At 42.8% G+C, this 23,458-nt stretch overlaps 1 protein-coding gene across 4 annotated transcripts in view; it reads right to left on the reverse strand.

Annotated features, from left to right (window-relative positions):
* Positions 1-9,444: 9,444 nt before the first annotated feature.
* The window catches only part of vti1a (vesicle transport through interaction with t-SNAREs 1A), a 114,294-nt gene continuing 100,280 nt past the window's right edge, over positions 9,445-23,458 (reverse strand). For all 4 annotated transcript variants that reach the window (XM_005919637.3, XM_042219719.1, XM_005919636.3 and 1 more), the window contains one exon: positions 9,445-10,981. In XM_005919637.3, the coding sequence (XP_005919699.1) occupies positions 10,888-10,981 (94 nt within the window). In that variant the 3' untranslated portion in view covers positions 9,445-10,887. The remainder of the gene's footprint in view (positions 10,982-23,458) is intronic.

Consider the following 23,458-nt stretch of genomic DNA (forward strand, 5'->3'; position numbering starts at 1 on the left):
CCCTTCAGTGATAGTAACAAGGCTCCACACACAACTGCATTTTAACAGAAAACATCTATTATGTTATCTGCAAATAAAAGTATGCAGACCTTTGCGACATCGCCTTAACATGCCTAAATGACAACAAGCCGCACTGTTAAAGGTTTTACCTTGTTAGTTGCTGCTGACAGCATAGGGCATCGTGTATCTGTAAGAGAGATCGGTGGTAGATCCAGACTCTGCACCAATAGGAACACAAGGTCCCCAAATCCTTTATAGGCTTCAGAATTCAAAAGGAAGATCTTGGTTGCGCCATCTTCTACTTTTACTTACTTTCCAATCCCATTGTCCCCGTTTTAGTAGAATATGAACCACTCGAGAACGCATTCTCTCTTTGAATGAGTGCAACAATTCTGAGGGTTCATTCAAAGGCACTACACGAGCGCATCTATAAGATTGTTCCTTTTCTAAATGGTCCGTCCTTCAACCAGTGCCATCGACTCAAATACAAGTAGACTACATTAGATTTCAATGGCTGTGAGCAGTGGCTGGGTTGAATAAGAGGCTTGCCTTATTCAAACCATGAGGAGTGTTTTTGTGTGTGTGTGTGTGTGGGGGGGTCTTTGGGCTGTACATTTAAAAAATACTGAAGTGTTTTTGCACTGACCACTAATGCCGCCGTTGCATCCACAGGGATGAATAACCTCATGACCCATGAGTCCCCATATGCTCTCTAAGCCCTTCACAAAACCTCCAAAGAGAACTAATGTTAAAGATTTATGACCTATAGATTATGCAGATATTTTGTTTAAATGTTTTTTTATTATTTATGTGGGCTTGGATCCGTTTCCAGCCTGACATTTAAAGCAGCACGAGCACATTAGAATTCAACAGGCAGGAAGAAACAGTTTGTATTTGGTTTGTTCGACCATCAAAGTCTAACGAAAAATCCTTTCTTAGAGAGACATCACAGAACGTGTTTGACTTGGCTTGAAAATCCTTTGTTCTTAAATCAGCTCACAATATCTAAGAAACAAAAGATAAATTCACGTCGTTTAAACGTCTGGCCGAACATTTGATCGAACTTTAAATCTATCTTAAAAGGCAGCTATGACATGTGCACATAAAAAAACAAAAAAAACAAGAGCCTCTACCGCTGACAGCACGTGAAATATTTTTTAAAGGAAAACTTAAACCATGTACAACTCTTAACATTTAACTCCGTTTTACATCAACCCTTTAATTGAGGCATACCATACAGTAGTTATCTTCTTATCTTGATGCAAGTCTGTGAAGGTGTTACTGAAGAAAACTGATTGCTGTCGGTCTTTCTGTACACCAAATTTTCAGTAGTAGAAGAAGAAGAAGAAAAGGTGTTTTGCAGTGTGCAGCTTCTTCTACCACGACTGGCCTCATTTGAGAGTGGTCAACTGCCTCCTAGACAGATGGAAGTGCTTACAGTCCACTTTTATCTATGCAAATGCACCAAAGCCGTGGGTGTTGAGGAAAGTAAATGCTCATTTGCGTTTGTTTTGCTGGCAATATAAGAGCCAGCTATGCCTTCCTGCTGTTTTGTACCAAATCAGTGAAATTACTTGGTCACCAAAGACAAAGCACAAAGTCCCGAGAAACAGAATCTACCTCACGAAGGTCTGTGGATGTTTTGTTTCTCCCTTACTCTGGAGGGGAGTGTGTGCATTCAGCATTTTTGATCCTGCAGTGTAATCGAGCGTCTCCTTGTTTGGAGAACCGCCGAGGGATTGAAGCACCATCCATCAGACCTCCCTCGCTCTCTGGACTGTCCGGCCATTTTACATGTGGCTGAGTCCGGGCCTGGAAGAAAAGTTTTCATTCTCGCGACGAGCTTGTGTTTGAGGTTGGTTTATGACTTTCTCATCACAGCCAGCGTGGTATGAAATCTACCTTCACTTAAAGGGAAATGTATTATATGTGCACCTTAAAAAACCTCAAACAAAAACAAATAAAACAGCAAGCAGTTTACGGAAGAACGTTTTGCACTGAAATTGCTCTAAAATCTGACCATCTCAAGCTGCACTGTCCCATGCATTGCTCTCAGCTGGATCAACCTTTGTGGTTCATTTTAACAAGCATGCCAACAGAATCATTAATATGTTTTGACCCCCTCCTACGCCTGGTCAAAGGAAGGCCTATAGGCCAAAAGTGCTGTTGGCCTGTTTAGCATAAAATGAGTGCATTAATACCGGGAGACTCAATTATTTTACAAATAGTTTGGTTGACACTGCAGGTTATGAGAATCTGCCAACTTTGAAGACCTTTAGCTAGAGGCAGTGCTGGCTTTGGCACTAATTATGGACAACACTATGGCATGGATGACTGCAAGTTACGTGTGCATTCAAAATGCTTTTTAAACTGTCTTTGGGGTAACATAACACACAGAAGGAGTGAATTATATGCAAATTTATTGATTTATGTACTTTGTGTTTTGATGGGTTTTTTGTTTTAAATTTTAGTTCCAAGAATCACAAAAAGAAGGAAATCAAACCTAAAACTGTAACACAGGTTGTTACATTTTAGGAGTGTATGACTGCATTTCTGTGTTTTTGAGGTAAGAGCTCACATGCCTCCAAAAACCCTTCATGACACGACGTTATGATTGCTATGATTTTTAGCTCAAACCCAGCTCTCCGTCTGCTCTTTGGTAGATCCAGACGATTTTCTTTACCCATAATCCCCCTGCTGACTCCTTCCCCTTTCTCTCACCTGATTAGAATTTCTGCCGTGGCCTCTGGGATTGGATGATTTCGACATATTTTATTTAACTGCTTTTGTAAGCCCTAATATTCAGCAGCTGTGATCTATGGCTGAATTACAATTTTCAGGGTCAAGGAGGGACTTGTGGTTGTGGAAAAGGGGTGGGTATGACCGGCTGCGCAGGTGGGTGTGTGCGTATGTACGATGGCGAGAAGGGGAAGGGGAAGTGGGGGGGAAAAGGAAAAAAACAGAGAGGAAAAAGGGAAGGAAGACTCTCACGAGTTGTCTTTAAAAATGAATGAGAAAATGGGTAATCCCCGAGTCACAGCATGAAAAGAGGGAAAATCAATATGGCCTCTCAGTTCACTTGGGCCCTCACAAGTCCTTGAGATGAACAAAAAGTTGTGCATTTTGTTGCCACATCCATATGTCTCAATAGAGCGGTGTGTGTTTGTGTGTAAAACTAAGCGAGTGTGTGTGTGTGTGTGAAGAGTAAGCCTGTCTGCAAGGCTGTTTGTGTTGAGAACAGCATAAAGGTGAAGGAAGGCCTGGTTCATATTGTGCAGGGTGAGTGGTAAATACCTATAAACAGTGTTATCACTTGCAGTGCTGTGCAAAAGTCTTGAGCCATCTTTCATTTTTGCATATTTTGCTAGAAAAATGGGAAATAGGTGAGGTGATTTATTGAAACATACGTGTAAATGAAGTGTATATAAGGCAAAGAGAGTTTGTTTAACTCTAATAAGCTTGAAAGTCAATATTTGGTTTGACTACTTTTTCCACTTTGGATGTTGGCTTCCTTTTGTTCTGTTCACTGTTAAATGATCCCACACTGCTTCAATAATGTTAAAGTTCGGGCTGTGTGTGTGTGTGGTGGGGTGGTGGGGGTTCAATCCAGGTATGCTTTAACTACATTATCAGTAAGTTTGGGATAATTGTCATGCTGAAAAATTAAGCTGTTGCCAATCAGATGCTTTCTAGTTAGTATTTCATGGTAAATCAAAATGTGTTGGTACTTTATCAACTTTGACATCATCCCCAACACTACTGGCTGAAATGCAGCTCCAAACCATGACAGAGCCTCCACAGTGTTTTACAGATGGCTGTAGACTTACTGTTGTAGTTCTCTTGACGTCTTCAAAACATCTTATAATTATTGTAGCATTTAGATGAGTCCCCCATTTCTTCTCAGAGACGTTAATCAATCTCGACAAAACTTACTATAAAAACTGCCTAGGCTACCAGTATTCTCAACATCTATATAGTTTTTGAGAATTATTTAAATAACACTCAAATAAATAATAATTACATAGATTATGTGTAGTAGCTGATCTCCAAAAAACTAACAAACAAATGCCCATAGGGTGAGTCTTTGATAGTATTAACAATGATTTGAATTAGTAATTTATAATATAGATTAATGACTCCATAAGACCTCTTGCCACTGATTTTCATCCAGTTCTTGTGTAATTTGGCATAACTCAGCCTTTTCTCCCCATTTACCTTTCTTAGGAACAGCTTCTTGAAAGTGACCCTTCCACTGAGACCATTTCTGGTGAGGCTTCAGCGAACAGTAGATGGATCAACTGGTCAGATGCATCTTCTGGTCCTGTGTGAGGTCTTTGCTGGATTTATTCCTATTTCTCAAGGACATGACTTTCAGATTCTGTCCATCAGCTGTAGAGTTTTTTTCCCCCACACCTACCATTTCTTCTATTGTCCACCACTTCTCCAGTTATCTCAAATTGTATTACTGACACACTGCACACCATGCTGAGCTATGCCAGGTTTTCAGCTAATAGCTCTTTAGGAATCACCTTGTTAGTACAAAACTATTTTATCTCCTGTATTTTTTGTCAATTGGAAACAAATTACGTGCTTTGAGACAGGCTGCTACTAACAAAGTGCCTAAAGATACACTTTAACATTGGTCTTTGCTAAGTTGTCTGGTTTATCCCTTGAGTTAACTTCCTTTTTATGCTTATTCAACTGTTATTCATGACCCCTTTAAAAACTACAAGAAAGTCTGGCCATTTAAAAGTCAAGTATAAAGAAATAAGGGGTGGCTCCAGACTTTTGCTCAGTACTGTAACACTTATTATAAAATAGTTCCAGCTTATTTACTTATACTACTGATTAAAAGTACGTGAAGAACTTTTGTGTAAAATCTAAATGTTTTTCATTCACCGACTAAAAATGGCCACGCATTGTGCATATCTGCCATGCCCAATGACCCTTACCTGTGTAGAGGTTGAGGATTATTGCACTTGATCCCCAGCACACAAATAGGTGGTAGCCCCCATTCAAAAGACTCAAACTTTCTGGAATAGATGGAAAAAAACTGGCTGGAGAGATCTGGGATTGGGTACCTTCTCATGAATATTTACCCCAAAACAACCACAAAAACCTCTCCACCCTTTGGTGCTGGAGGGGTAACGAGCTGATGTAAGTAGTGGAGTGGGGGTTGTTTCTCCTCAACAAACACATAGCTGTTTTTCTCTAACCTGGGCACTCTTCCATCTACCTGAATATCTTAAAGCAGAGGCTACCTCATAACTATCAAGTACACCTTCTCCATCCATCAATCCATCCATTCCCCACTCAACTACCCTTCTCCTCTGTGCTCTTACCCTAAGCGATGCCCACCCCCCTTCCCCAGTTCATTAGCGAGCTCCTCAGTAGCCTGTCATGGCGGATGTGCTCCATCAAAGCTGATCGACTCCTCGTTTTTCCAGAAAGATGTCGCGGGTTATCACCGCACGCTCAGATCTCTAGCTACGGGAGGAGCGTGACTGGCAGGCCGTCTTTTGAAGACAGTGATTCCTCCACTGATGCCTCCCAGTTGGAAATTTAGAATCGTGTCTGCTAAGACACCATATGCAAAGTAAATTACTGTACAAGGGCGAGCTCAACTAAACCCTCCTCTTTCAGAACGTCCAGGCCACTGAGTGCCTCCCAGGCAACCTGGGCTGCTTTGCACTCATTCCCACTTTTCTCCTTTTATGTTCTTTCTCTTTCTATCATTTGTCTTTTTAAAATGGACGGCAACACAGGAGAAACCATACAAGACAAACGCGCAGCAGTCGCAGAATGCGCTCATTCTCACTGCTCAATTGCAATGATAGAAATCCATTTAACATAAAACATAAATAGAATAATCTCCAGCATGTCATAAAATATCTGCTTGGACACATTGTAGCATACTGATGAGGCAGTTAAAGGGACCAAAAGAATAAAAAGTGGGGGGAAAAAGATCCACTGACAGCTCTATTATCTACATAACCTCATTGTCATGCAAATGACGTTGAAGATTACCGCTGTCTTTGTAGTGGAAAGTGTTAATTTCAGTTCAAAGGTTGTGTTTCTACCGGGAAAGATGTGATGGAGATAGAGGGAAGGAAGAGTAAGGAGGCAGGGATAGGGTCTGGTGGTGGTGGGAGAAAGCTGGTCTGGCTCTGCATCTCTGTTTCCTCCACGACACAATGTCTTAAGAGGATTTTCAGCACACGGCTTGCTTCACCTTTAAAATACGAAAGGAAGCACACAGCGCCACATTCGGTTTGTAAATGTCAGCTCTTGTTTTTCCCGTACCTCCTTACTCGTTCCCGCGGAGTCAGTCGGAGACCCCACCAAGTGTTTGTGTGCAAGTTACGACACAGCATCTAGGTTACAAAGATCCAGAGCCGCTTTAATCACAGATGTCAAACACAGACACTGACAGAGATCACAAAAAAAAAAGTCAGCTTCACAAGTCAGGATCAGCCCGGAGTCTCAATTGGCTGAACTGAAGGGAACGTGATAACTCGAGACGGATACATGCGCATGTGGACGATTCGGCATCACCTCTTAACACCGGCCACGAGCACGCGGACATCCGTGCATGCATGTATGGCTGCGGCCCCTGCGACTTCCTCAAATAATGGGGGCCCTTGTCATTTCATTGTGAGCACAAACACTAATAAAACGGTTGACAGCGCTGATGGGGCGAAAAAACAGATAGATAATGGGCTGATGAGAGAAAGAAAGCCATTCTGCTGGAACTGGTGGCATGTACAAATGGAGACCATGGCTCCTCTTCTAACAGCTCCACACTAGAGCGTGTGTGCCTGTCTTTATTGGGACCATACGTGCAGCAGTGTGTGTGCGTGCGCATATGCGTCCACGTCTGCTGAATCAAACAGAAGAATATTCATTGTACTCCTCAAACAGTGCCATTGTGATTCCCCCCCCCCCATTCTTCTTTTTCTTGGCTAGCTGTTCTTGCTGGGCCTCTCTCAATGTACATGAATGTGTGTTTGTGTGTGTCTGTGTGTCTGCGTGTGCAGTGGGTGACAGCATCGTGGACACTCCTGAAGACGAAGCGCCCACCCTCCTGTTGCGATCCCACCACTGGCGCTGTTTGTGCCGTTTAAGGCCCGCCCTCCGCTGGGGGGACAGGCAGCTCAAACGACGCTTGTCACAATCCCTTGTCGTCTTAAATGGCTGACAAACATCGGGCTTTTGCAATGGTTGGTGCATCACACAGGTTCCTTGTTGAGGAACCTTCCTTTTATAATTTCTATGTAAAACCACGTAGAGAGGATAGAGAGGACCGGTGAGGATAGGAATGACTGGGAACGTTAGCGAGATGTCGCAAAGATGGTGGTGGTAGAAGATTTCATAATTTCCACTGATAACATAAAGAGACTGAAAACCTTTTACTATATGAACAATTATCATGTGGATGTAACGTGATACGAGTGGAAATGTTTCGGCTCTCGGGGGGGCGACCAAGATAAGGAACGTGTGTGGAAAGCGAACCGGGACACCCAAAGACTCGATCCCTTTTTTCCCCCCCTGGCAAACAGGAGAAGGCAGCGAGAGCTTCAAAAATCACTTTTCAGACATCAAATAATTAATTGCTCTCCCCTCTTGCTCACCCACCCCTCCTTTTCTCCTGGCGTTTGTATGGAAGACGCAGCTCCAGTCACTTAAGGAGGGTTACCACCCGCCTAAATTAAATATTAAATGGTGTCTGTACCTGCTGCTATTGTTGCCCCTTGGAATAAGATATAACCTATTTTTGACAAGTTTTCATCCTCAGCCTTCTGCGGTGAGACGCTTGTCGAAAACCAAATCAGCGATTGGAGGGAGTGGTAGTGGGGCGTGGGGTGGTAGTGGGTGGTGGGGGCACTGATGAATAATCTAGTTCATATTCCAATGACACCCGCCGCTCAACGGGGAGAGAAAGAAAAGGGGATAGAGAGAGCAGGTGGAGAAAGAGATGTAGACGGACCGAGGAGGGGAAGATAAAAGCTTGGGGAAAAGTAAGGGATGAGTACAGAGGAGAGAAGGAGGGGGGGAAAGAAAGAGAGGGAGGAAAGGAGAAAGAAGGGAGAGATGATAGCCAACGTCTGCCAAGGTATCACATGACAGCGCTCCTGTTTAAATAATAAAACAGAACCGGGGCTCTAAACAAATCGTTATCTCCCACCTCCATGCATCCTGTCTTCCTTCCCTGCTCCCTCCCTCGCCCGTTTTTTTAAAAAAAAAAAAAGAAGAAGAAGAAAAAAACTTGTTTTAATGCCATTTCTTAATGAACATAATAGCTCGGCGCTAATAATGAAAAGAAAATAAAAACATCTAAAAACGCGGAGGGGCCCCCGAGTTGTCGCCGGCGCTCAATTATTTCCTTGTCAAGTGGGTCTGTTTTTAATGAGGCCCTGTGGGACTGACGTCTGTCAGTCAGCCCTGACTTTTTGACACCATTACAACTTCAAATAGAAGCCGCCGCCACGCTGCCTTCCACCGCTCACTCGCTAGCTACCGCTCCGCTCATCTGACAGGCTGGGAGGGGAGGGAAGGGAGGGGAGGACAGGGAGGAGGAGGAAAAGGTGGCAGGAGAGGTAGAGAGAAGGAGGGAGGGGGGCAGGAGAGACAGAGAGAGCACATCAGCACATAGGTAGGCTGAACATGCAGACACGCACAGACACACACTGTGCACGCTGACTGGGTAAAAACACAATCACTGAGGGTCATTACCAGATGAGGTTTGTTGTCAAACTGCCTGGGATTTAACCCCCCCCTCGGCACCCCCCACCTCCACGCTTCCTCGTTCGCTTCCTTCCCCGGCTCTTCTTCTTCTTTTTTCCTTCCTTCCTTCGTTTTATTCATTATTGCTTCACTTTAATGATAACTCTTAGTGGGTCGGCCCCGCATGGGACGGTCAGAGACACACTATTTTGTTGGCCATTAATTTGAGGCTTTGAAGCAGACCATGGCGCCGCGGCTGGTGAGGGCCTGTGAAATGGTGGACGATAGCACGGGGTGGGGTGGGATGGTGGGATGGGGACTCCCCCGCATCTTCAAAAATGAAGACTATGACCCTGAAACAGAATAGCAAATGCCCTCACTGGGAACACCAACCACAAGAGACATACGCGCGCGCACCAGTGTGTGTTTCCATGCGTGTGTTTCCATGCGTGTGCGAGCTTGTGGCTTGCATTAGCATTAGCCCCCCCCCCTCCAAACAAAAATAAAATTAAAAATGATCCAAATATGCTCTTAAATTTAGATTTTTCAAACGCCGTCCCCAAAGAATGGCTTTCCCCCCGAAGAATTAAACGCCGGTAAACTCAAGCACGCCTTTTTTCAAACACCTGCAGATGCATCACATCATCACAAACACAGAAACAAGGGTCCCATCTCACACCTCCGAAGATTACATAGAAAATAAAGAACAAAAAGTACAAATTTTGAAACAAGCTAGATCCATTTATAGAAGAAAGAAATCAAGAAAAAAAAAGCCTTTAAGATGAAAGACTAGAAATACACATATTTCAGTTGGTCCTGGTGTACAGTCTGCATCAGAGAACCACCACAAATCAAGAAGAAACAAACATGTGATTAATGTTAATTCTGAATAATTTCAACATCACAAAAATATACACTTCCAACACAGAAATCTGAATGGAAACTCTACATTTATAAATAAATAGCAACAGAGTCACTTAGTAAGAGCAAAAACACTATACATGATGTCCATTTCAATGTTAGTACATACAGTATGACGCTTATAATTGGGAATCAGTTAATGAAGTATGTATTTGGGAAGGGTTGATGTCCCAGATGTGGTTACAATGTCATTTGGAGCATTTCTCTTTGTTTCTGTGCTGTACTCACGGAGGCTGAGGTCAGGTCTCTTTTGCATTAAAATCCATTAAAAGAGCAATTTTTATTTAATATTCTTCAATCTCTAAATTCTCCAAAATAACCACTTTTTTGCTCCTGAAAACAAAAACTGCAACTAGTTTCCTCCTAATAATGAAAAAAAACCAACCCAAAATACTTTCACCTTGATTCAATGAACACAAGCTGAACTAACCTCAACCTTTTTGCATGCATCCTCTCTTTTCAAGGCAGCGCCACTTGTCTATTTTGGGCTCTGCTGAGCCTTTTAAAGCAGGAGTGTGAACAGCATATCTAAACTGAAGGCACTGTCCTCTGAGCTGTGCAGGGGTAGGGTGATTGGTGGGGAGAAGAACAGCTGAATCATTTAGTTACAGAAGCTAATACAGTATGTGTGCCTACTGTTGGTGTCAATAAGAAACGCAGTGCGGGCCCCCATCCATGACTGTCACTCATGCATGCACACGTGCAAACCCACAGATGTGTGTAGAACTTCGGTTTCTCTCTGCCTTTCATGCATCCCCACACCCTGAATAACACCAAACCCACCTACACTACAAAAAAAGCCCTCCATTAAGTTACACAAGAAAAAAATATGACCAGGTTGCAAACCACGCTGAGGACGACACCATGAAAAATATTAACTATTATAAAAACATCTCACCCCGTTCTAGTCCCTGGAGATGTAAGAACGAGCCTGACAGGCAGAGGAGGAGGGGGGAAGGAGAAGAAGAAAGTGAAAGAGAAAAAGAGAGTAAAAGGGAAGAAGGAGAACGGGGGAAAAAAGGGAAAGAAACTGCAAACAAAAAAAGGAGTGAGAAATGGTAAAAAAAAAAAAAAAAGCTTGCTGTCAGGCTTTGGAAATAGTGATTCATGGGGACCATTTGTCCTAATTACAGCAGAACAACGCTTTTGTCGCTATTAATCACAAGAGAGTGTGTGTGTATTTGCGTTTAGGGGGAGGGAGCGTGTGTGTGTGTGTATATATGCATGTGCGTACAGGGGAGATCAGTGGCCTCGCACATTAAAATAGATGGCCAGGATGATGGTGAGGAGGATGATGGCTCCGAGGATGAAGACCAGGACCCGATTCTGGATGATCCTGCAGAGAGAAAGAACCGAGAAGGATTAGGAAAAGGTTCGCGGGTCTACGGAGGAAAGTCAACTGGAGCCTGATCCTGTTTAATTGTTACCATGAGGTCTGAACGCTCGGTTTTTAATCGCTATACACTCGCTGGCACACGTCATAAAACCACAGCGTGACTGGATAAAACAATCGTGATAAGAGTGATTTGCTTACATATGTGTACCCTCTGTAAAAAACAACAACGCTGATTTGTGTACAGACATGAACATACAAATGCAAAAGAGACCAACACACTTATAAACAAGCATGACATGCAAACACATACACACACGCACACACATAGCTGACAGGCTCTTAAACTTTATTTGCACAATAAAGTGGAAAAAGTGGCTCAGTAGTTTCCTGAAGGTAATAAAAAAAAAAATCGCTGAATTACTGATGGAATTTGCCATAAAACGACTCACTCATTTGCTCATTTAAATTTTCCCACTGTGACCGAAGTAAAGTTGGTGTGGGGGAGTGGGGGCTTTGAACCCTCCCCCCCAAAAAATAAATAAATAAATAAATCACAAAAGTACCAGATGAGGAATGGAGTGAAGATGTGCAGAGCAAGGCATCTGGTAAGTGAGCAACTTATCTAGCATGTGTCCCCCAAATTCTCCAGAGTTTGCATCAGCACACATGCACTCACTCAGACACACACACGGATTCCAAACCCTCCACTGCTCCTGACAAATGAGAGAATTATCACATTTGCTGACATGTGGAGGGGTGGAGGAGAGGCCGAGCAGGGGGGCACTGTCCACTTCTCTAAGCAGGAGATGAATAGCCCATGCTGTGGCCATTTATCACTGAGGGAGGGGAGGGCGCTGGCTGGTTGCTCAGTCACCCAGCTACCCTCTAAACTCCAAGTCTGAGCTGACACACCAGTGGAGCTCGCGGCCTCCTTCTGGTCCACCAGCCCGCCTGGCAAAAGTCTCGACCGTTTGCTTAGCTTAAAGCGCAGAACTGATGAAGCTATTGAAGGGAAGGATGACAAAAATCCCACAGACAAGCTTTGATGCTTTACATCTTTGTATTTCCTTTTGCCGCATAACAACAAATTTTATCAACTGCTTTATATGAGATTCAGAGGATACTGTTACAAACTAAAAACAATATATAACCAATCGCCATGAACTTCTTTCCAGTAATAGGACACTTCTCTGACATGCTGTAATGCTCTCGCTAACACCAGAGAGCTCATTACAACTATTGTGTGTAAGCAGCACTGCTTTATAAGTAGACAGTTTATCCTTGAATAAATGCATACATTATTATGACACTGTCATATTGTTTATAGCAAACCATGTCCCGAACAACGTAAGCAACAGCTATGGTATCCCTCCCCCACCCCACACACACCCACACGTGGCATTTTTTACCTCACTGCTGAGGTAAAAAAAAAAAATTGTAAAAAGAATAGTGACAGATAATACTATATTTGCCATATGCCTATAAGCTGAGGCAGTATTAGATGATATCATATGTTGTGATAGGCCAGTTTTATTCTGGTGTTTTGGATGAGGCTGACATGATTGGCTGAAGCCAGCTGGGGGAAGAGATCCCAGTGAAACACTAATCAGAGCATGCTTAGCAAGGACACGTCTCCCCCTATTAATTGACATTCATTATTTACAATGATTATTTATCCCAGTCAAATACCCAGAGGAGGCGCTTGTGTGTGTGTGTGTGTGTGTGTGTGTGCGTGCGTGCGTGTGCGTGTGTGTGTGTGTGTGTGTGTGTGTGTGTGGTGGTGTGTGTGTGTGGTGGTGTGTGTTGAGAGACTGTTTGTGTTGGGGGCGGTGTGTTGTGCAGTGTGTAGAAACAGCTGTTTGTGTGTTGTGCTAATTTTTCAGCTGGGGTGAAAAGAAGAAAAAAAAAGGGAGGGGGGGGGGCTAGTAGAGGCTTGCTGTGGAGAAATGAACATAAAGTTTGTTTTAGCCTCATGGAGGGGGTTCAATTCTGTTAAAACGGCATTTATTAAAGGAGTCTGATTTGGTAGCAAACAACGTGGAATAACTTCAAACACTTAAATGTTCAAAGCAGTAAGGAATATGACAGTGCTGCGGTTTAAGAAGTTTTTTTCCCTCCCCCCTCTGGGGACACATCTTTTTTTAAAAATGCATTATTTTGACCTTAACTGATCCTCTGTGCACCAATCTAACAAAACATGTCTTTATGGGGTGCTTAACAAGTGATAAAAAAATGCTTATTTTAATATGAGCTTTAGCACACATATGGCAACTCCAACCTTTAAAGAGAAGATGGATATAAATTTTAGGAGTGGCCGTCTCAAACTTAATGTTTTTCTCAGGCACTTTTTTCTGACACACACACACACACACACCACACACACACACACACACACACACACACACACACACACGCAAATAGATACACTATGAAATTGCACGTTGTATATAAACATGGTGAGGTCAAAGTTTCAAATAATTAGGTCAGCACATGTGAAAGCTAAAAGCTCGGGCATCACACTGCTCTCAATATTTGGTTTTAGGCAAGTTTTTTTTCCACTCAAATCTTTCTGATGTCATAGAGCAATATTTTAACCTCAGGTGCTTCTGTTTGCAAGAGGCAGCCAATCAGAAACTTGGAGGGGGGGGGGGAGCCATAAACAGTACATCTTTACTTTAATGCTTGCAATAGTTCACACAGACCGAGAAGATCCTGCAAAGCTTACGACCAAAGGTCAATTTAGACCAGATGACCTGAAGGGGGGTCGCGCACACACACACACACACACACACACACAGATCTAGCTAGACAGATTGGAGGAATTAGTGTGTGGAGGTGCCGTCATAAATCACTTCACTGATGTTGAAAACTGTTTGAAAAATAGTGTCTGTGACACTGTAAAGAGCCACAGTTTTCCCCACTGACATATGAGCAGTGGGACATGAAAGTCAGCCATCACACTCTTTAACCACTGCAGACCTAAGAAGGCTGGAAAATGACTACTTGGTTACATTTTACAGAGGATGGGGAAATTATTCTTCATCCATTTGAAACAAAACCACACAAACTGATGAAATTTCATACGTCAAACTATTTTTTTCTTTGTTTTTTTTTCCTTTTATAATAAGCTAACAAGTCAAATAAGGTACTAAAGCTACCAGAAACAACTACAATAAAATCTACCCTAAAAATATCCACACCCCAATACTCCCAAAAAAGAGAAGTAAAAAAAAAAAATCCCCAAAACTGGGAGGTAGGAGAGTGAAGAACATGGTTTTCCTCTGCTATATAGTTGATCCCGCCCTGACACGTGGCCAGACAGAACAGAACTTATCAAACCGGATCCATCCTCCAGTTTTGACACTTGACATAGAGGTGGAGGGGGGCTAGGAGTGAGAGTGTGTGTGTGCGCGTGTAAGTGGAGGGAAGGATTTGGGGATGTGTGAGTGACGCAAAGACCGCAGGTACAAGGGTGTATCTGCTGACCCACATATGCACACTCCTACACACAGTAAGTTTGATACCTGATACTATGATCCTCAAGTATTTTCCTGTGTCGGTGCCCCGTACCGGTGGGGGGGAAAAAAGAAACACTCTCACGAAAACAGACCAACAGTAACTCTAACTAAAATGTCAGCCAATCACAGCACATAGTACTGGAAATGCTATTGGCTCCTTATGTTCCTTCATCGCAGACAGCCAGTCAGCTAACACCTTACTAAAAGGAAATAAACAGATTTACAGCACTAATCTAAGAGAGGCTGAAATATTCAGAGAGAGAGAGAGAGAGAGTCACAAAGATCGGAAACAGACAACAAAGCAGCTGAAAGACAGAAAGTGTGGAAAAAGCAATAGAGAGGTGGAGAGAAAGAGGAGAAAGAGGGAGAGCGCGAAAGGTCCGTTTACCCGGGGAGGTAAAGCTGGAGAGGCTCCTCGGAGACAGATGAAAATAATGAGGACTTTTCTGTCAGGAAAGATTTACAAAATCGTACCAGTGTTATTAAAATTTAAAATCTCCCTTTTTTTTTTTTTCCTTTTTCTCCCTTCCCACCCTCTTCCTCCCTCCCTCTCTTCCTTTCCCTGTTTTTTCCCCTCCTTTTCCAGCAGCACAGCCTTATTACCAGCTCTAATGAGCACCGGGATACACCTCAGCTATGTGTGTGGTGTGGTGTGGTGTGTGGTGTGTGTGTGTGTGTGTGGTGTGTGTGTGTGTGTGTGTGGTGTGTGTGAGAGAGGGTGTGTGTGTGTGTGTGTTGAGGTCCAAGTCCCTAGCGGCCATCCATCAGCACTAGATCTCCCCAATACCTAATGACACTCCTGTGCGTAACCTCACTGTGTGTGTGTGTGTGTGTGTAGTGACACATGTGAACACAGACATGCAGCTTTTGATGGCTCACAGAGGTGGCTGGACATGAACACACACACACACACACACACACACACACACACACACAGACACACACACACACACACTACACACACACAGCACACACAGACCCACTACAACACAGACACACCTACATATAACAAAACATTTTTACAGCAGAATTCGAGAACGCGCACACACACACCTACACATTTAACACACACAGACAGAGGCACACACACACACAACACACACACACAGCCCACTAAGAGCAAACTTAGCTGCGGAGTTGTATCTCTCAGGCCCTCCCCTATCCCACCTCTTTCCACTAGTAGACCAATAAAATAAAAATCAATTGCTGTCTGAGCCATTCTGGCTCTCCTTCCAAACCCTGGGAATATACAGCATGGGAGAGGAGGAGGGGATGGGGGGAGGGGGAGGGAAGGATCAATGTGTTCACAAATGGTTTGAGTGATGGACACGGAGGTGAAATGCTGGTGGGGGTAAGTCCTAAGTAATGCCTCGACTTGTTATCACAAACTAATACGAATAAATGTTTCATTGTGGAGGCACACACGCTTGCTCACACACACATACACACAGCTGCTCTCGGTCTGGGGCTCAAACTTAAACCGGCCACATAACACACACACACACACACACACACACGACAAAAACAAAAGGTTGAGCCTGGCCTGCAAACAATCCAGGTTGAGAGAAGGCGGGAAAAACGTGCAATGCTTCAATCGCAAATGAGATGAGGAGGAACAAGTCAGAACACCTGGATCAGGTTCACGTTGCTGTGCGGGGATAATAAGCTGACCTGCTTGTTGGAGAGATCTGATCCCAGCACGTATGTTTAGCCTATCACCCCCACGGGGGTGTCTGAGAGACATGCTGATTATTAGAAATAAGCACGCACAGCTGGAGTTTGCTCCTAACTGGAAGCTGTTTACTGACATTACTTAAAAACAGAAACAATATTTAGGAACTTGCTCCACACCTTAGCACTCACTGAACTGAAATGCTCACTGAACTGTAAAGATAAGCGCATTAGCATGAACAGCCTAGATTTAAAAAAAATTATGTCTTCAAATGCCTCATTTCATCCAGTCAGCCATCCAAACCTGAGAGACGTTCAATGTAATTTAAATCTAAATCAAAGGAAAACAGTATATAATTCACAAACTGAGAGATTTTCACTTATAATGTAACAAGTTTCACAGTTTATATAAATATATTTATTTGTTGAGATCATCGATCCCCGAAAGAGCTGCAGACCTTTTTTTGACCTGTACTAACAAAAACAATTTTTTTCCCCTCAACTGAGAAAAAACTGACATTAAAGACGGTCAGGTTTCTATCTGGAAGACGTCTTCTGAGCAAGGTATTTCATGTCAGCCTGATTCTCTCTCTCTTTCCCTTTCTCCGTCTCCAATTTACTCCCTCTCTTTCCACCAACTAGATGCAGGAGAACAGCACCGGGGCCCTACAAGTTCATCCATTTTTTATTTGGTGGCTAACAACCCTGGCCAGCAGCAGCCTACACTGGGACCCAGTTCTCTCCTGAAAAAAAAAATGGTGCAAGATGGAAGAAAGGGAGGGCAGAAAACGACTGAAGGAGAGAGAAGGAGGAAGAAAAGAGGAGGGAGGGAGAAAGAAGGAGTAAATTTAGAGTGGGAGGCGAGTATGCAATAGTATGTGAGTGTGGGGAAGATGAAAAAGAGGATCGAGAGAAATGAGGGAGATGGAGAGGGAAATGGGAAAGACACAGAGTGGGTGAGAAGAGGAAGAGAGAGTATATTGCAACTGTGTCTGGAATTTTTAAGAACTTCTTTTGCCGGCAGCAATCTCGGGTAGCTGCTACAGCTTCTCCTCATCCGGTTGTGATGTACAGGTGGCTTTTCTGAGCTCCAAACATACACAGATCATTCCCTTGCGCGAACCCTCACCCTCCTCTGTCTTACCGCTCTCATCTCCATCCTCCCCCTCCTTCTATTTTGTTCTATCGCTGTGTCCTCTTTTTTTTGTCCCCTTGCTCATATTCAGTTCTTATATTGCTTATTTTCCCCTCACCTACTTTTTCTTAACTCAAATTTCCAAGTCCAAGTTGTTTTTCTTTTGCCCCGTGTGTTTGTGAAGTCGCTGGTTTATAGTCAACAGGACGACGCCGACAGCCCACATTTCCAAACTGTGTATGTATACTCCACAAGGCTGCCGTAATCAGAGCCATTTGTTTTCTGACTCATACAACTGTATTTTTATTATTTGATTAATATGGAAAATGGCTCATCTTAATTAGCTGGTTGTCAGAGCAGCATAGTGGCAAATTTGGTTTTTGTATGTGTTCAATCGCTGGAGTGTTTTTGGACCATTTCGTAGCCCACATGCTGCATATTTACCCCAAATAACCAACGAGAGAAATACTTGCTTCTAAAGTAAACCCGACAGCTGGAATCGATTAATAACATATTTTTAGAACTTAGCAGGAAGTCAAACTATTCTACTCACTTTTCTGCGAGCAATCTTTTTCTGCAGAAGTGAAGTCAAATCGAGCTTTCAAAGTGGAGCAAATTTTGCCTCCAGGTTGAGACATTTCCAACTTGCGTGGGTGTGTATTTGCGTTATTACCAGTCTTTGCGTAAACTACTAACGCAATTTCACCGTGCAAAAACGTCACTTTAGGTTCGGTCTGAACACAGCCTTAGAAGCGAAAAGAAAAAGACTGAGATATAAACATCATGGTAGCAATAAATGGCATTTAAAACAATAAAAGAAGAAAACTACTAAACTGTAATTTGAGTTCTCAAATGAAAGTGAAATTTGCCCAGGAAGAACAGAAAAGTAATAAAAATAAATGATTTCTTGTGTAAATGTCATACAAGTGGATCATATGTGATACATGAGTTTTTGAGAGGTTTACATTTCCTGCTGCTTGTAACAAAAAATATACAAATTAAAACTCATAAGTGCAAATTTATATCTATCTCCTTTTTTTGGTAATTTATCAGAAGGTTCAATAAGGTTAATAAGGTTCAATCAACTCCAGTTTCACAAAATTAGAATTTAATGTCAATAATTTCATGGTTCAGGCTTTAAATAAAGGAATCTTCTCACTGCTTTAGAAGCCTCCACAGACTACGTCCAGTGGCTGAAACCTTTGCAGAGTAACGCGTGTCTGCATTTTAATTATGAAAAAATAAATATTTTATTTATTCAGCAAGTATTTTTGGAGATTGCAGAAGATATGGATGTGATATCCCCACATTTCTCACTATTTCTTCTTTCTGCTAAGATTTCCCAAAACACAAAAATCCCCCTTGTATACATTCTGTGAAGGCCAGGGGCCAGCTGCAGATCCGATTACTGGCCCCTATGAAAAAGGGCATAACATTAGCCATTAGAGCTGCAGGCCTCTATGGTGAAACTATGGTGTCCATAAATTTTTATTGTTTGTTCAGTATTGAAATGTCATTAAAGCACATAAATCATTTGAGAACAACTGCTCACTTTCATTTTTTTCCCAGCGTAACCTGTTACTTTTGCAGAAAAAAAACCCACTGAAGCTGAGTAATACATCCACGGCCTGACACGTAACACCAACGCCGATGCTGAGAAATCCGACCTACTACCTAACTATTTTCAGAGTTTATAGCAGTAATTCAGAGCTATGATAACTTGCGGAAGAAAAAACAAAACAAAAACCAGTATCTCCTTATCTCTGCATTTTTTTTTTAAACATATCAAAATCAGGGCTCTTATCTTTACAAGAACTTGTCCCGACAGCTTCAAGTCGTGAGGTGCCGTCAACTGCATTTCACTCAAAAATACAACCTAAAAGTCTGTTTAGGATTCCCAACCAAAGAAACTATGAGGATATTAGTGTTTATGTCTGAGTCTTTTTTATTAACTGGTGAGGAAGCTCCTCCGCATGTTGTTTGTTTGCCGTTTCAAATCAACTCTCCAAATATTTGCTTCAAGTCCCGTGTGGTTTAGCTTTGCATCCTGTCTCTCTGCTGATTCAGATGATGGTGTGATACTGCCCACTAGCACGCACACAAACAGCATACAAGTACACACACCCACACGGGCTGGCTTTTTCTAACACAAATGTAAAAAAAACACTAAACAAAAACCCAAGGCTGACCAAGTCGCAATCATGTACTGCCTGCTCAATTCTATACATGCAGCTTGGATCATTATACAGCATTATCTCTATTATTATGTCTCCTTGTCTCAAGTTATAAGCATAAAAATGTGACGAGTGGTCCACATGCTAAAGCAGCTACATATCTTTGCAGTGGCTTATACTAAAGGATACTAGAATAAATTCACATTCTATGAGAAAAGATTAAAGAACTGGGCTGAAATTAGTAAATAAAGTGAAAAGTGAACTTTTAGTTATTTCAACCTATCCCAGTTATTAAGGACAGCAGCAAGCCTGATTGCAAAGAAAGCAACAAGAACCTGTGACTTCTCTTAGCATCTTAATGTCAGAGGTCACGTTTGCATGCGAGTTTGAGCCGAAAGCAGACTGCCAAAGCCTGGATTTCATTTCAGAGTCACGGATGAACGAGAGAAAGAGCCATTTCTTGAACTTGACCTTTTGACCCTAAGGCCACTCTGGCTCCTTCTCTACCCTGCAGGTATGAAAGAACTGACCAAGCAAAGGTTCGCAGTGTCAGACTCTACATGCATGCGTGCAAAAACCCTCCGCCAACAGTAATGTTGCACATGCTTGCCCATCAAGGCAGTGTTGAGTAAAACATGTGAAAACTACAGGAGGGCGTCTGGAAAACTGCTGTAAAATAACACACAACAATTAAAGAATATGTGAACCATCAGGTTTGAGTTGTTTGGACATGCAGGTACAGATCACTTTAACCAGAAGGCAGCAGCCAGGAAGAAAAGGAGACAGAGAAAGTAGGGGTTTAATGTCATCCCACAACCCCCTATTTGACACTACAAGGGAGGCTTTAGTCAGTCTAAATAATCCATGCTGCTCCATTAAATTTGCAAACTAGCTTCCCTGGTCTCCATGTCTAAGCTGAGAGAGACATAGAGGTGGTAGTGACCTGGGAGATGTGAGAAAGGGAAGTCAAGTAATGGATTAAAATAAACTCGTGTAGCAGTCTTTACATGAATGAAGTCACAGACAAAAGTAAAGCGATATCCCGAACGGACAGAACAGACAAAAGTTTATAGAGAGACTCAAACGGAGACAGAAGGAGAAGACGAGAAAGTGCGGACAACCAGAATTTTTAGTGACACCGATTTTCTCATAATTGCGTGCTTCACCACCAACCCATGAAAAATAACTATTTGGAGTGTGCGGGGGAAGCCACTAGTGTGACGGGGATTGTTGCAGTAACAGCATTATTGACTTGTTTCTCTTGCTACATTTGCTTAGTGCTCTGGAGGCCCAATCAATAGACTCTGGGCTCTGAAGCCCTGCTAATCAAGACTTGCAGCCATGCAGGGTCAATCTTCTATTAAAAAAAAGAGAAGAAACTGGGAAATGATAGGGGGAAACAGAAAGAGAAGACGAACTTTTAGGGGCGGATGATGACAGCCCGAGTTAATCGACTAAGAATTCTCCTTCAAATTCTTTATTTTTCTGTTTTTTTTCACCGTTGGAGGTAAACTCATGTGGTATCGCTCTCAGTCTCAGAAACAATGTGGGCGTGAGGCACCATGAGAGATGCAGATTGCTGCTTCACCTCTGCTTTTCTGTGAACCGCGGTTCAAAAGTCAAGGGGCATCTGGGTTGCTTTGGGACGTTTGGAAATAAAAGAGGCAATCCATATTTACTGAATCCAGTTGTGAGATCTCATGAGGATACACACTGCTTGACACAGATATAGAGGGAGGGAGGTAATCTGAAGCTTTTTAACATTATATTTCTGAAGGGAATTTAAAGGGAACTCTTTTTTTAGAAAACGGTGTCAAACGAGCTTAGAAACACAATCGCATGCTCAATCTTGGGGACAAAAAAATTAGCTGATTTTCCAACACTCGGAGATACATTTTCGTTTAGTTTTTGTATTTTTTTGTTTGTTTATGGAAAAGTGGAAAGGCCACTTAATGCTGATGATGAGCTGTGCATCGAGTCAAACAATCTCCATTCGCAGCCTTCTGCACATCACAAGTCCACTATGGAATGCTATGGGAAATTCATGAGGGAACTGTCCATCAAATATTAATCATCAAGTTGAACAAAGTGTCTTTCTTTCTCTTTTTTTCCTCTCCACAGGTTTTTTTCCCCTCCTGGTATCTATGGTCACTGCCACTCTGAAAGACACCCAACAAGAAATAAGCCCAAAAGAAAAGCAGAGAATGAAAGCAGGGGGGGAGGGAGGGCAAAGAATGGTAAGAAAAAGGCAAGGAGGGTGTATGGGTGTTCAATATTTTCCTTTGAGGGGCCAGCCTCCGGTTAGCTTCAGTGCAGCCAGGGTCTTGATACACAGGTCCCAGGGTGCAAACACAAACTTGTACTCTGTTTGTGTCATTGTTTTTTCCCTCTTTCTCAACACTTCTTTCTCTTGTGTTGTCAGCTGGTGAAGTGAGAGTTCTGTATCCAGAGACCCATATGTAAAAGGCAACGTGGTTTTCACTGACACTGAGGCCTTTCAGTTATCTTTGTCTAGTCTTTATGACAAACTAAGAGCAGAAATAACTGTGGGAAGTAAATCAATGGCTGGATGTTAAAGGAAACCACAGTTCTGCACAAAATAAATAGTGTGGAGAAAAAAAAGTGTAAAGAGTGTAGCATCTCGTACAGATAGAGCAAAAGAAATAAACATCAGAAGAAGGCCTTGTATGCAAATATTTAAAGTGTTATAAAGAAAAAAAAAACACACACACACACTATGATGGAAATATTGAATCTGTTCATCAATGGAGTCCTGTTCTCCATCTTTGCCACAAAACTTGCAATGCCCCCCCCCCCCAAAAAAACCCTCGAAATACCAACACCCACCAGCACAGCATAACCAGGAAATGCAGGGTCAGCAGCGTTCCCTTTGGCCTTGCTGACCAACAGATATTCTAATAATCACCTTCCTTCTGTACTGTCAGGCCTGCAACCAACGGATCCCTCGCCCTGCCTTCGCCCTCTGTCTCTACTTATACTAGGGGCTTTACGGAGCGGCGCTGCTTCGATACATTAAAACTGCTGCCCCATGATCAAACGAGCAAATACCTCCCGGGTCAGCAAAGGGCTACCCCACGTCAGTTAACAATGCAGCATTTAAACATCAGTCGTATGCAAAGCGGCCGATACACAGGGGAGGAGATGGGCGGCAGGAGAAAGCGGAGAAGCAAAGCCTGGACTGGAGAGATAATGAGCGCACAGGAGAACATCAACAGCTATTTAAGGTAGTGCGTCAGCTCCTACACAGCTTTATGATGAAAATATAAGATGTGAGGCTCCGCTGACATCATAACCACGACGAGCTAATCGTGGAGCACAGGCTTAGCGCTAATTTATAATGAAGTTTGGCCTTAAACATTTCTAATATTTACCATCTCAGAAATATTGCGTTTACAAAAAATACTGTTGCATGATCGTGAACTGGATTTGATATCGTTGCCTTTATTAGCTAATATCAGGCGGCTAAGGGGGAAGAATAACAGCAGATGTTTGTTCAGCGTATTTATGGTATGCTCATGCCAGCCTGGCCACAAGGATTTAAGCCCGCACACAAAACATACAAGCACACGTCAATATTTACGCATGAATTCTAAGCACACACTCAGATCCACGTCTGTGGCGGCAGCAAACACTTGCCACGATGAAATGTAAAGGTATACAAAACCACAAATAAACCTGAAAATATGCACTGCTTGTGCATTTTTGAGAAGACTAGGATGCACCCCCTTTTTTAGCTTTAAGAACCCTTTAATCATGAAGCTTAGGAGTGAAGAGGGTGAGGATTTTTTTTTTGTCTTATCCCTCTGCCTACTGGTTGGTTAACCGACTGACCTGCTGTCAAAGGAGTCTTTGTGAGTGTGCATTGGCGGAAGGCCAATCAGATCCTCTGGCTTGTCTGTCTCAGAGAGGAAAATGGCGCCCCTGGTATGCCATCAGCAACAGAAATGTGCAGACAGTC

Source organism: Haplochromis burtoni, unplaced genomic scaffold (genome assembly GCF_018398535.1).
Source record: "Haplochromis burtoni strain Fernald_Lab_line unplaced genomic scaffold, NCSU_Asbu1 Contig_37, whole genome shotgun sequence".
Taxonomy (NCBI): domain Eukaryota; kingdom Metazoa; phylum Chordata; class Actinopteri; order Cichliformes; family Cichlidae; genus Haplochromis; species Haplochromis burtoni.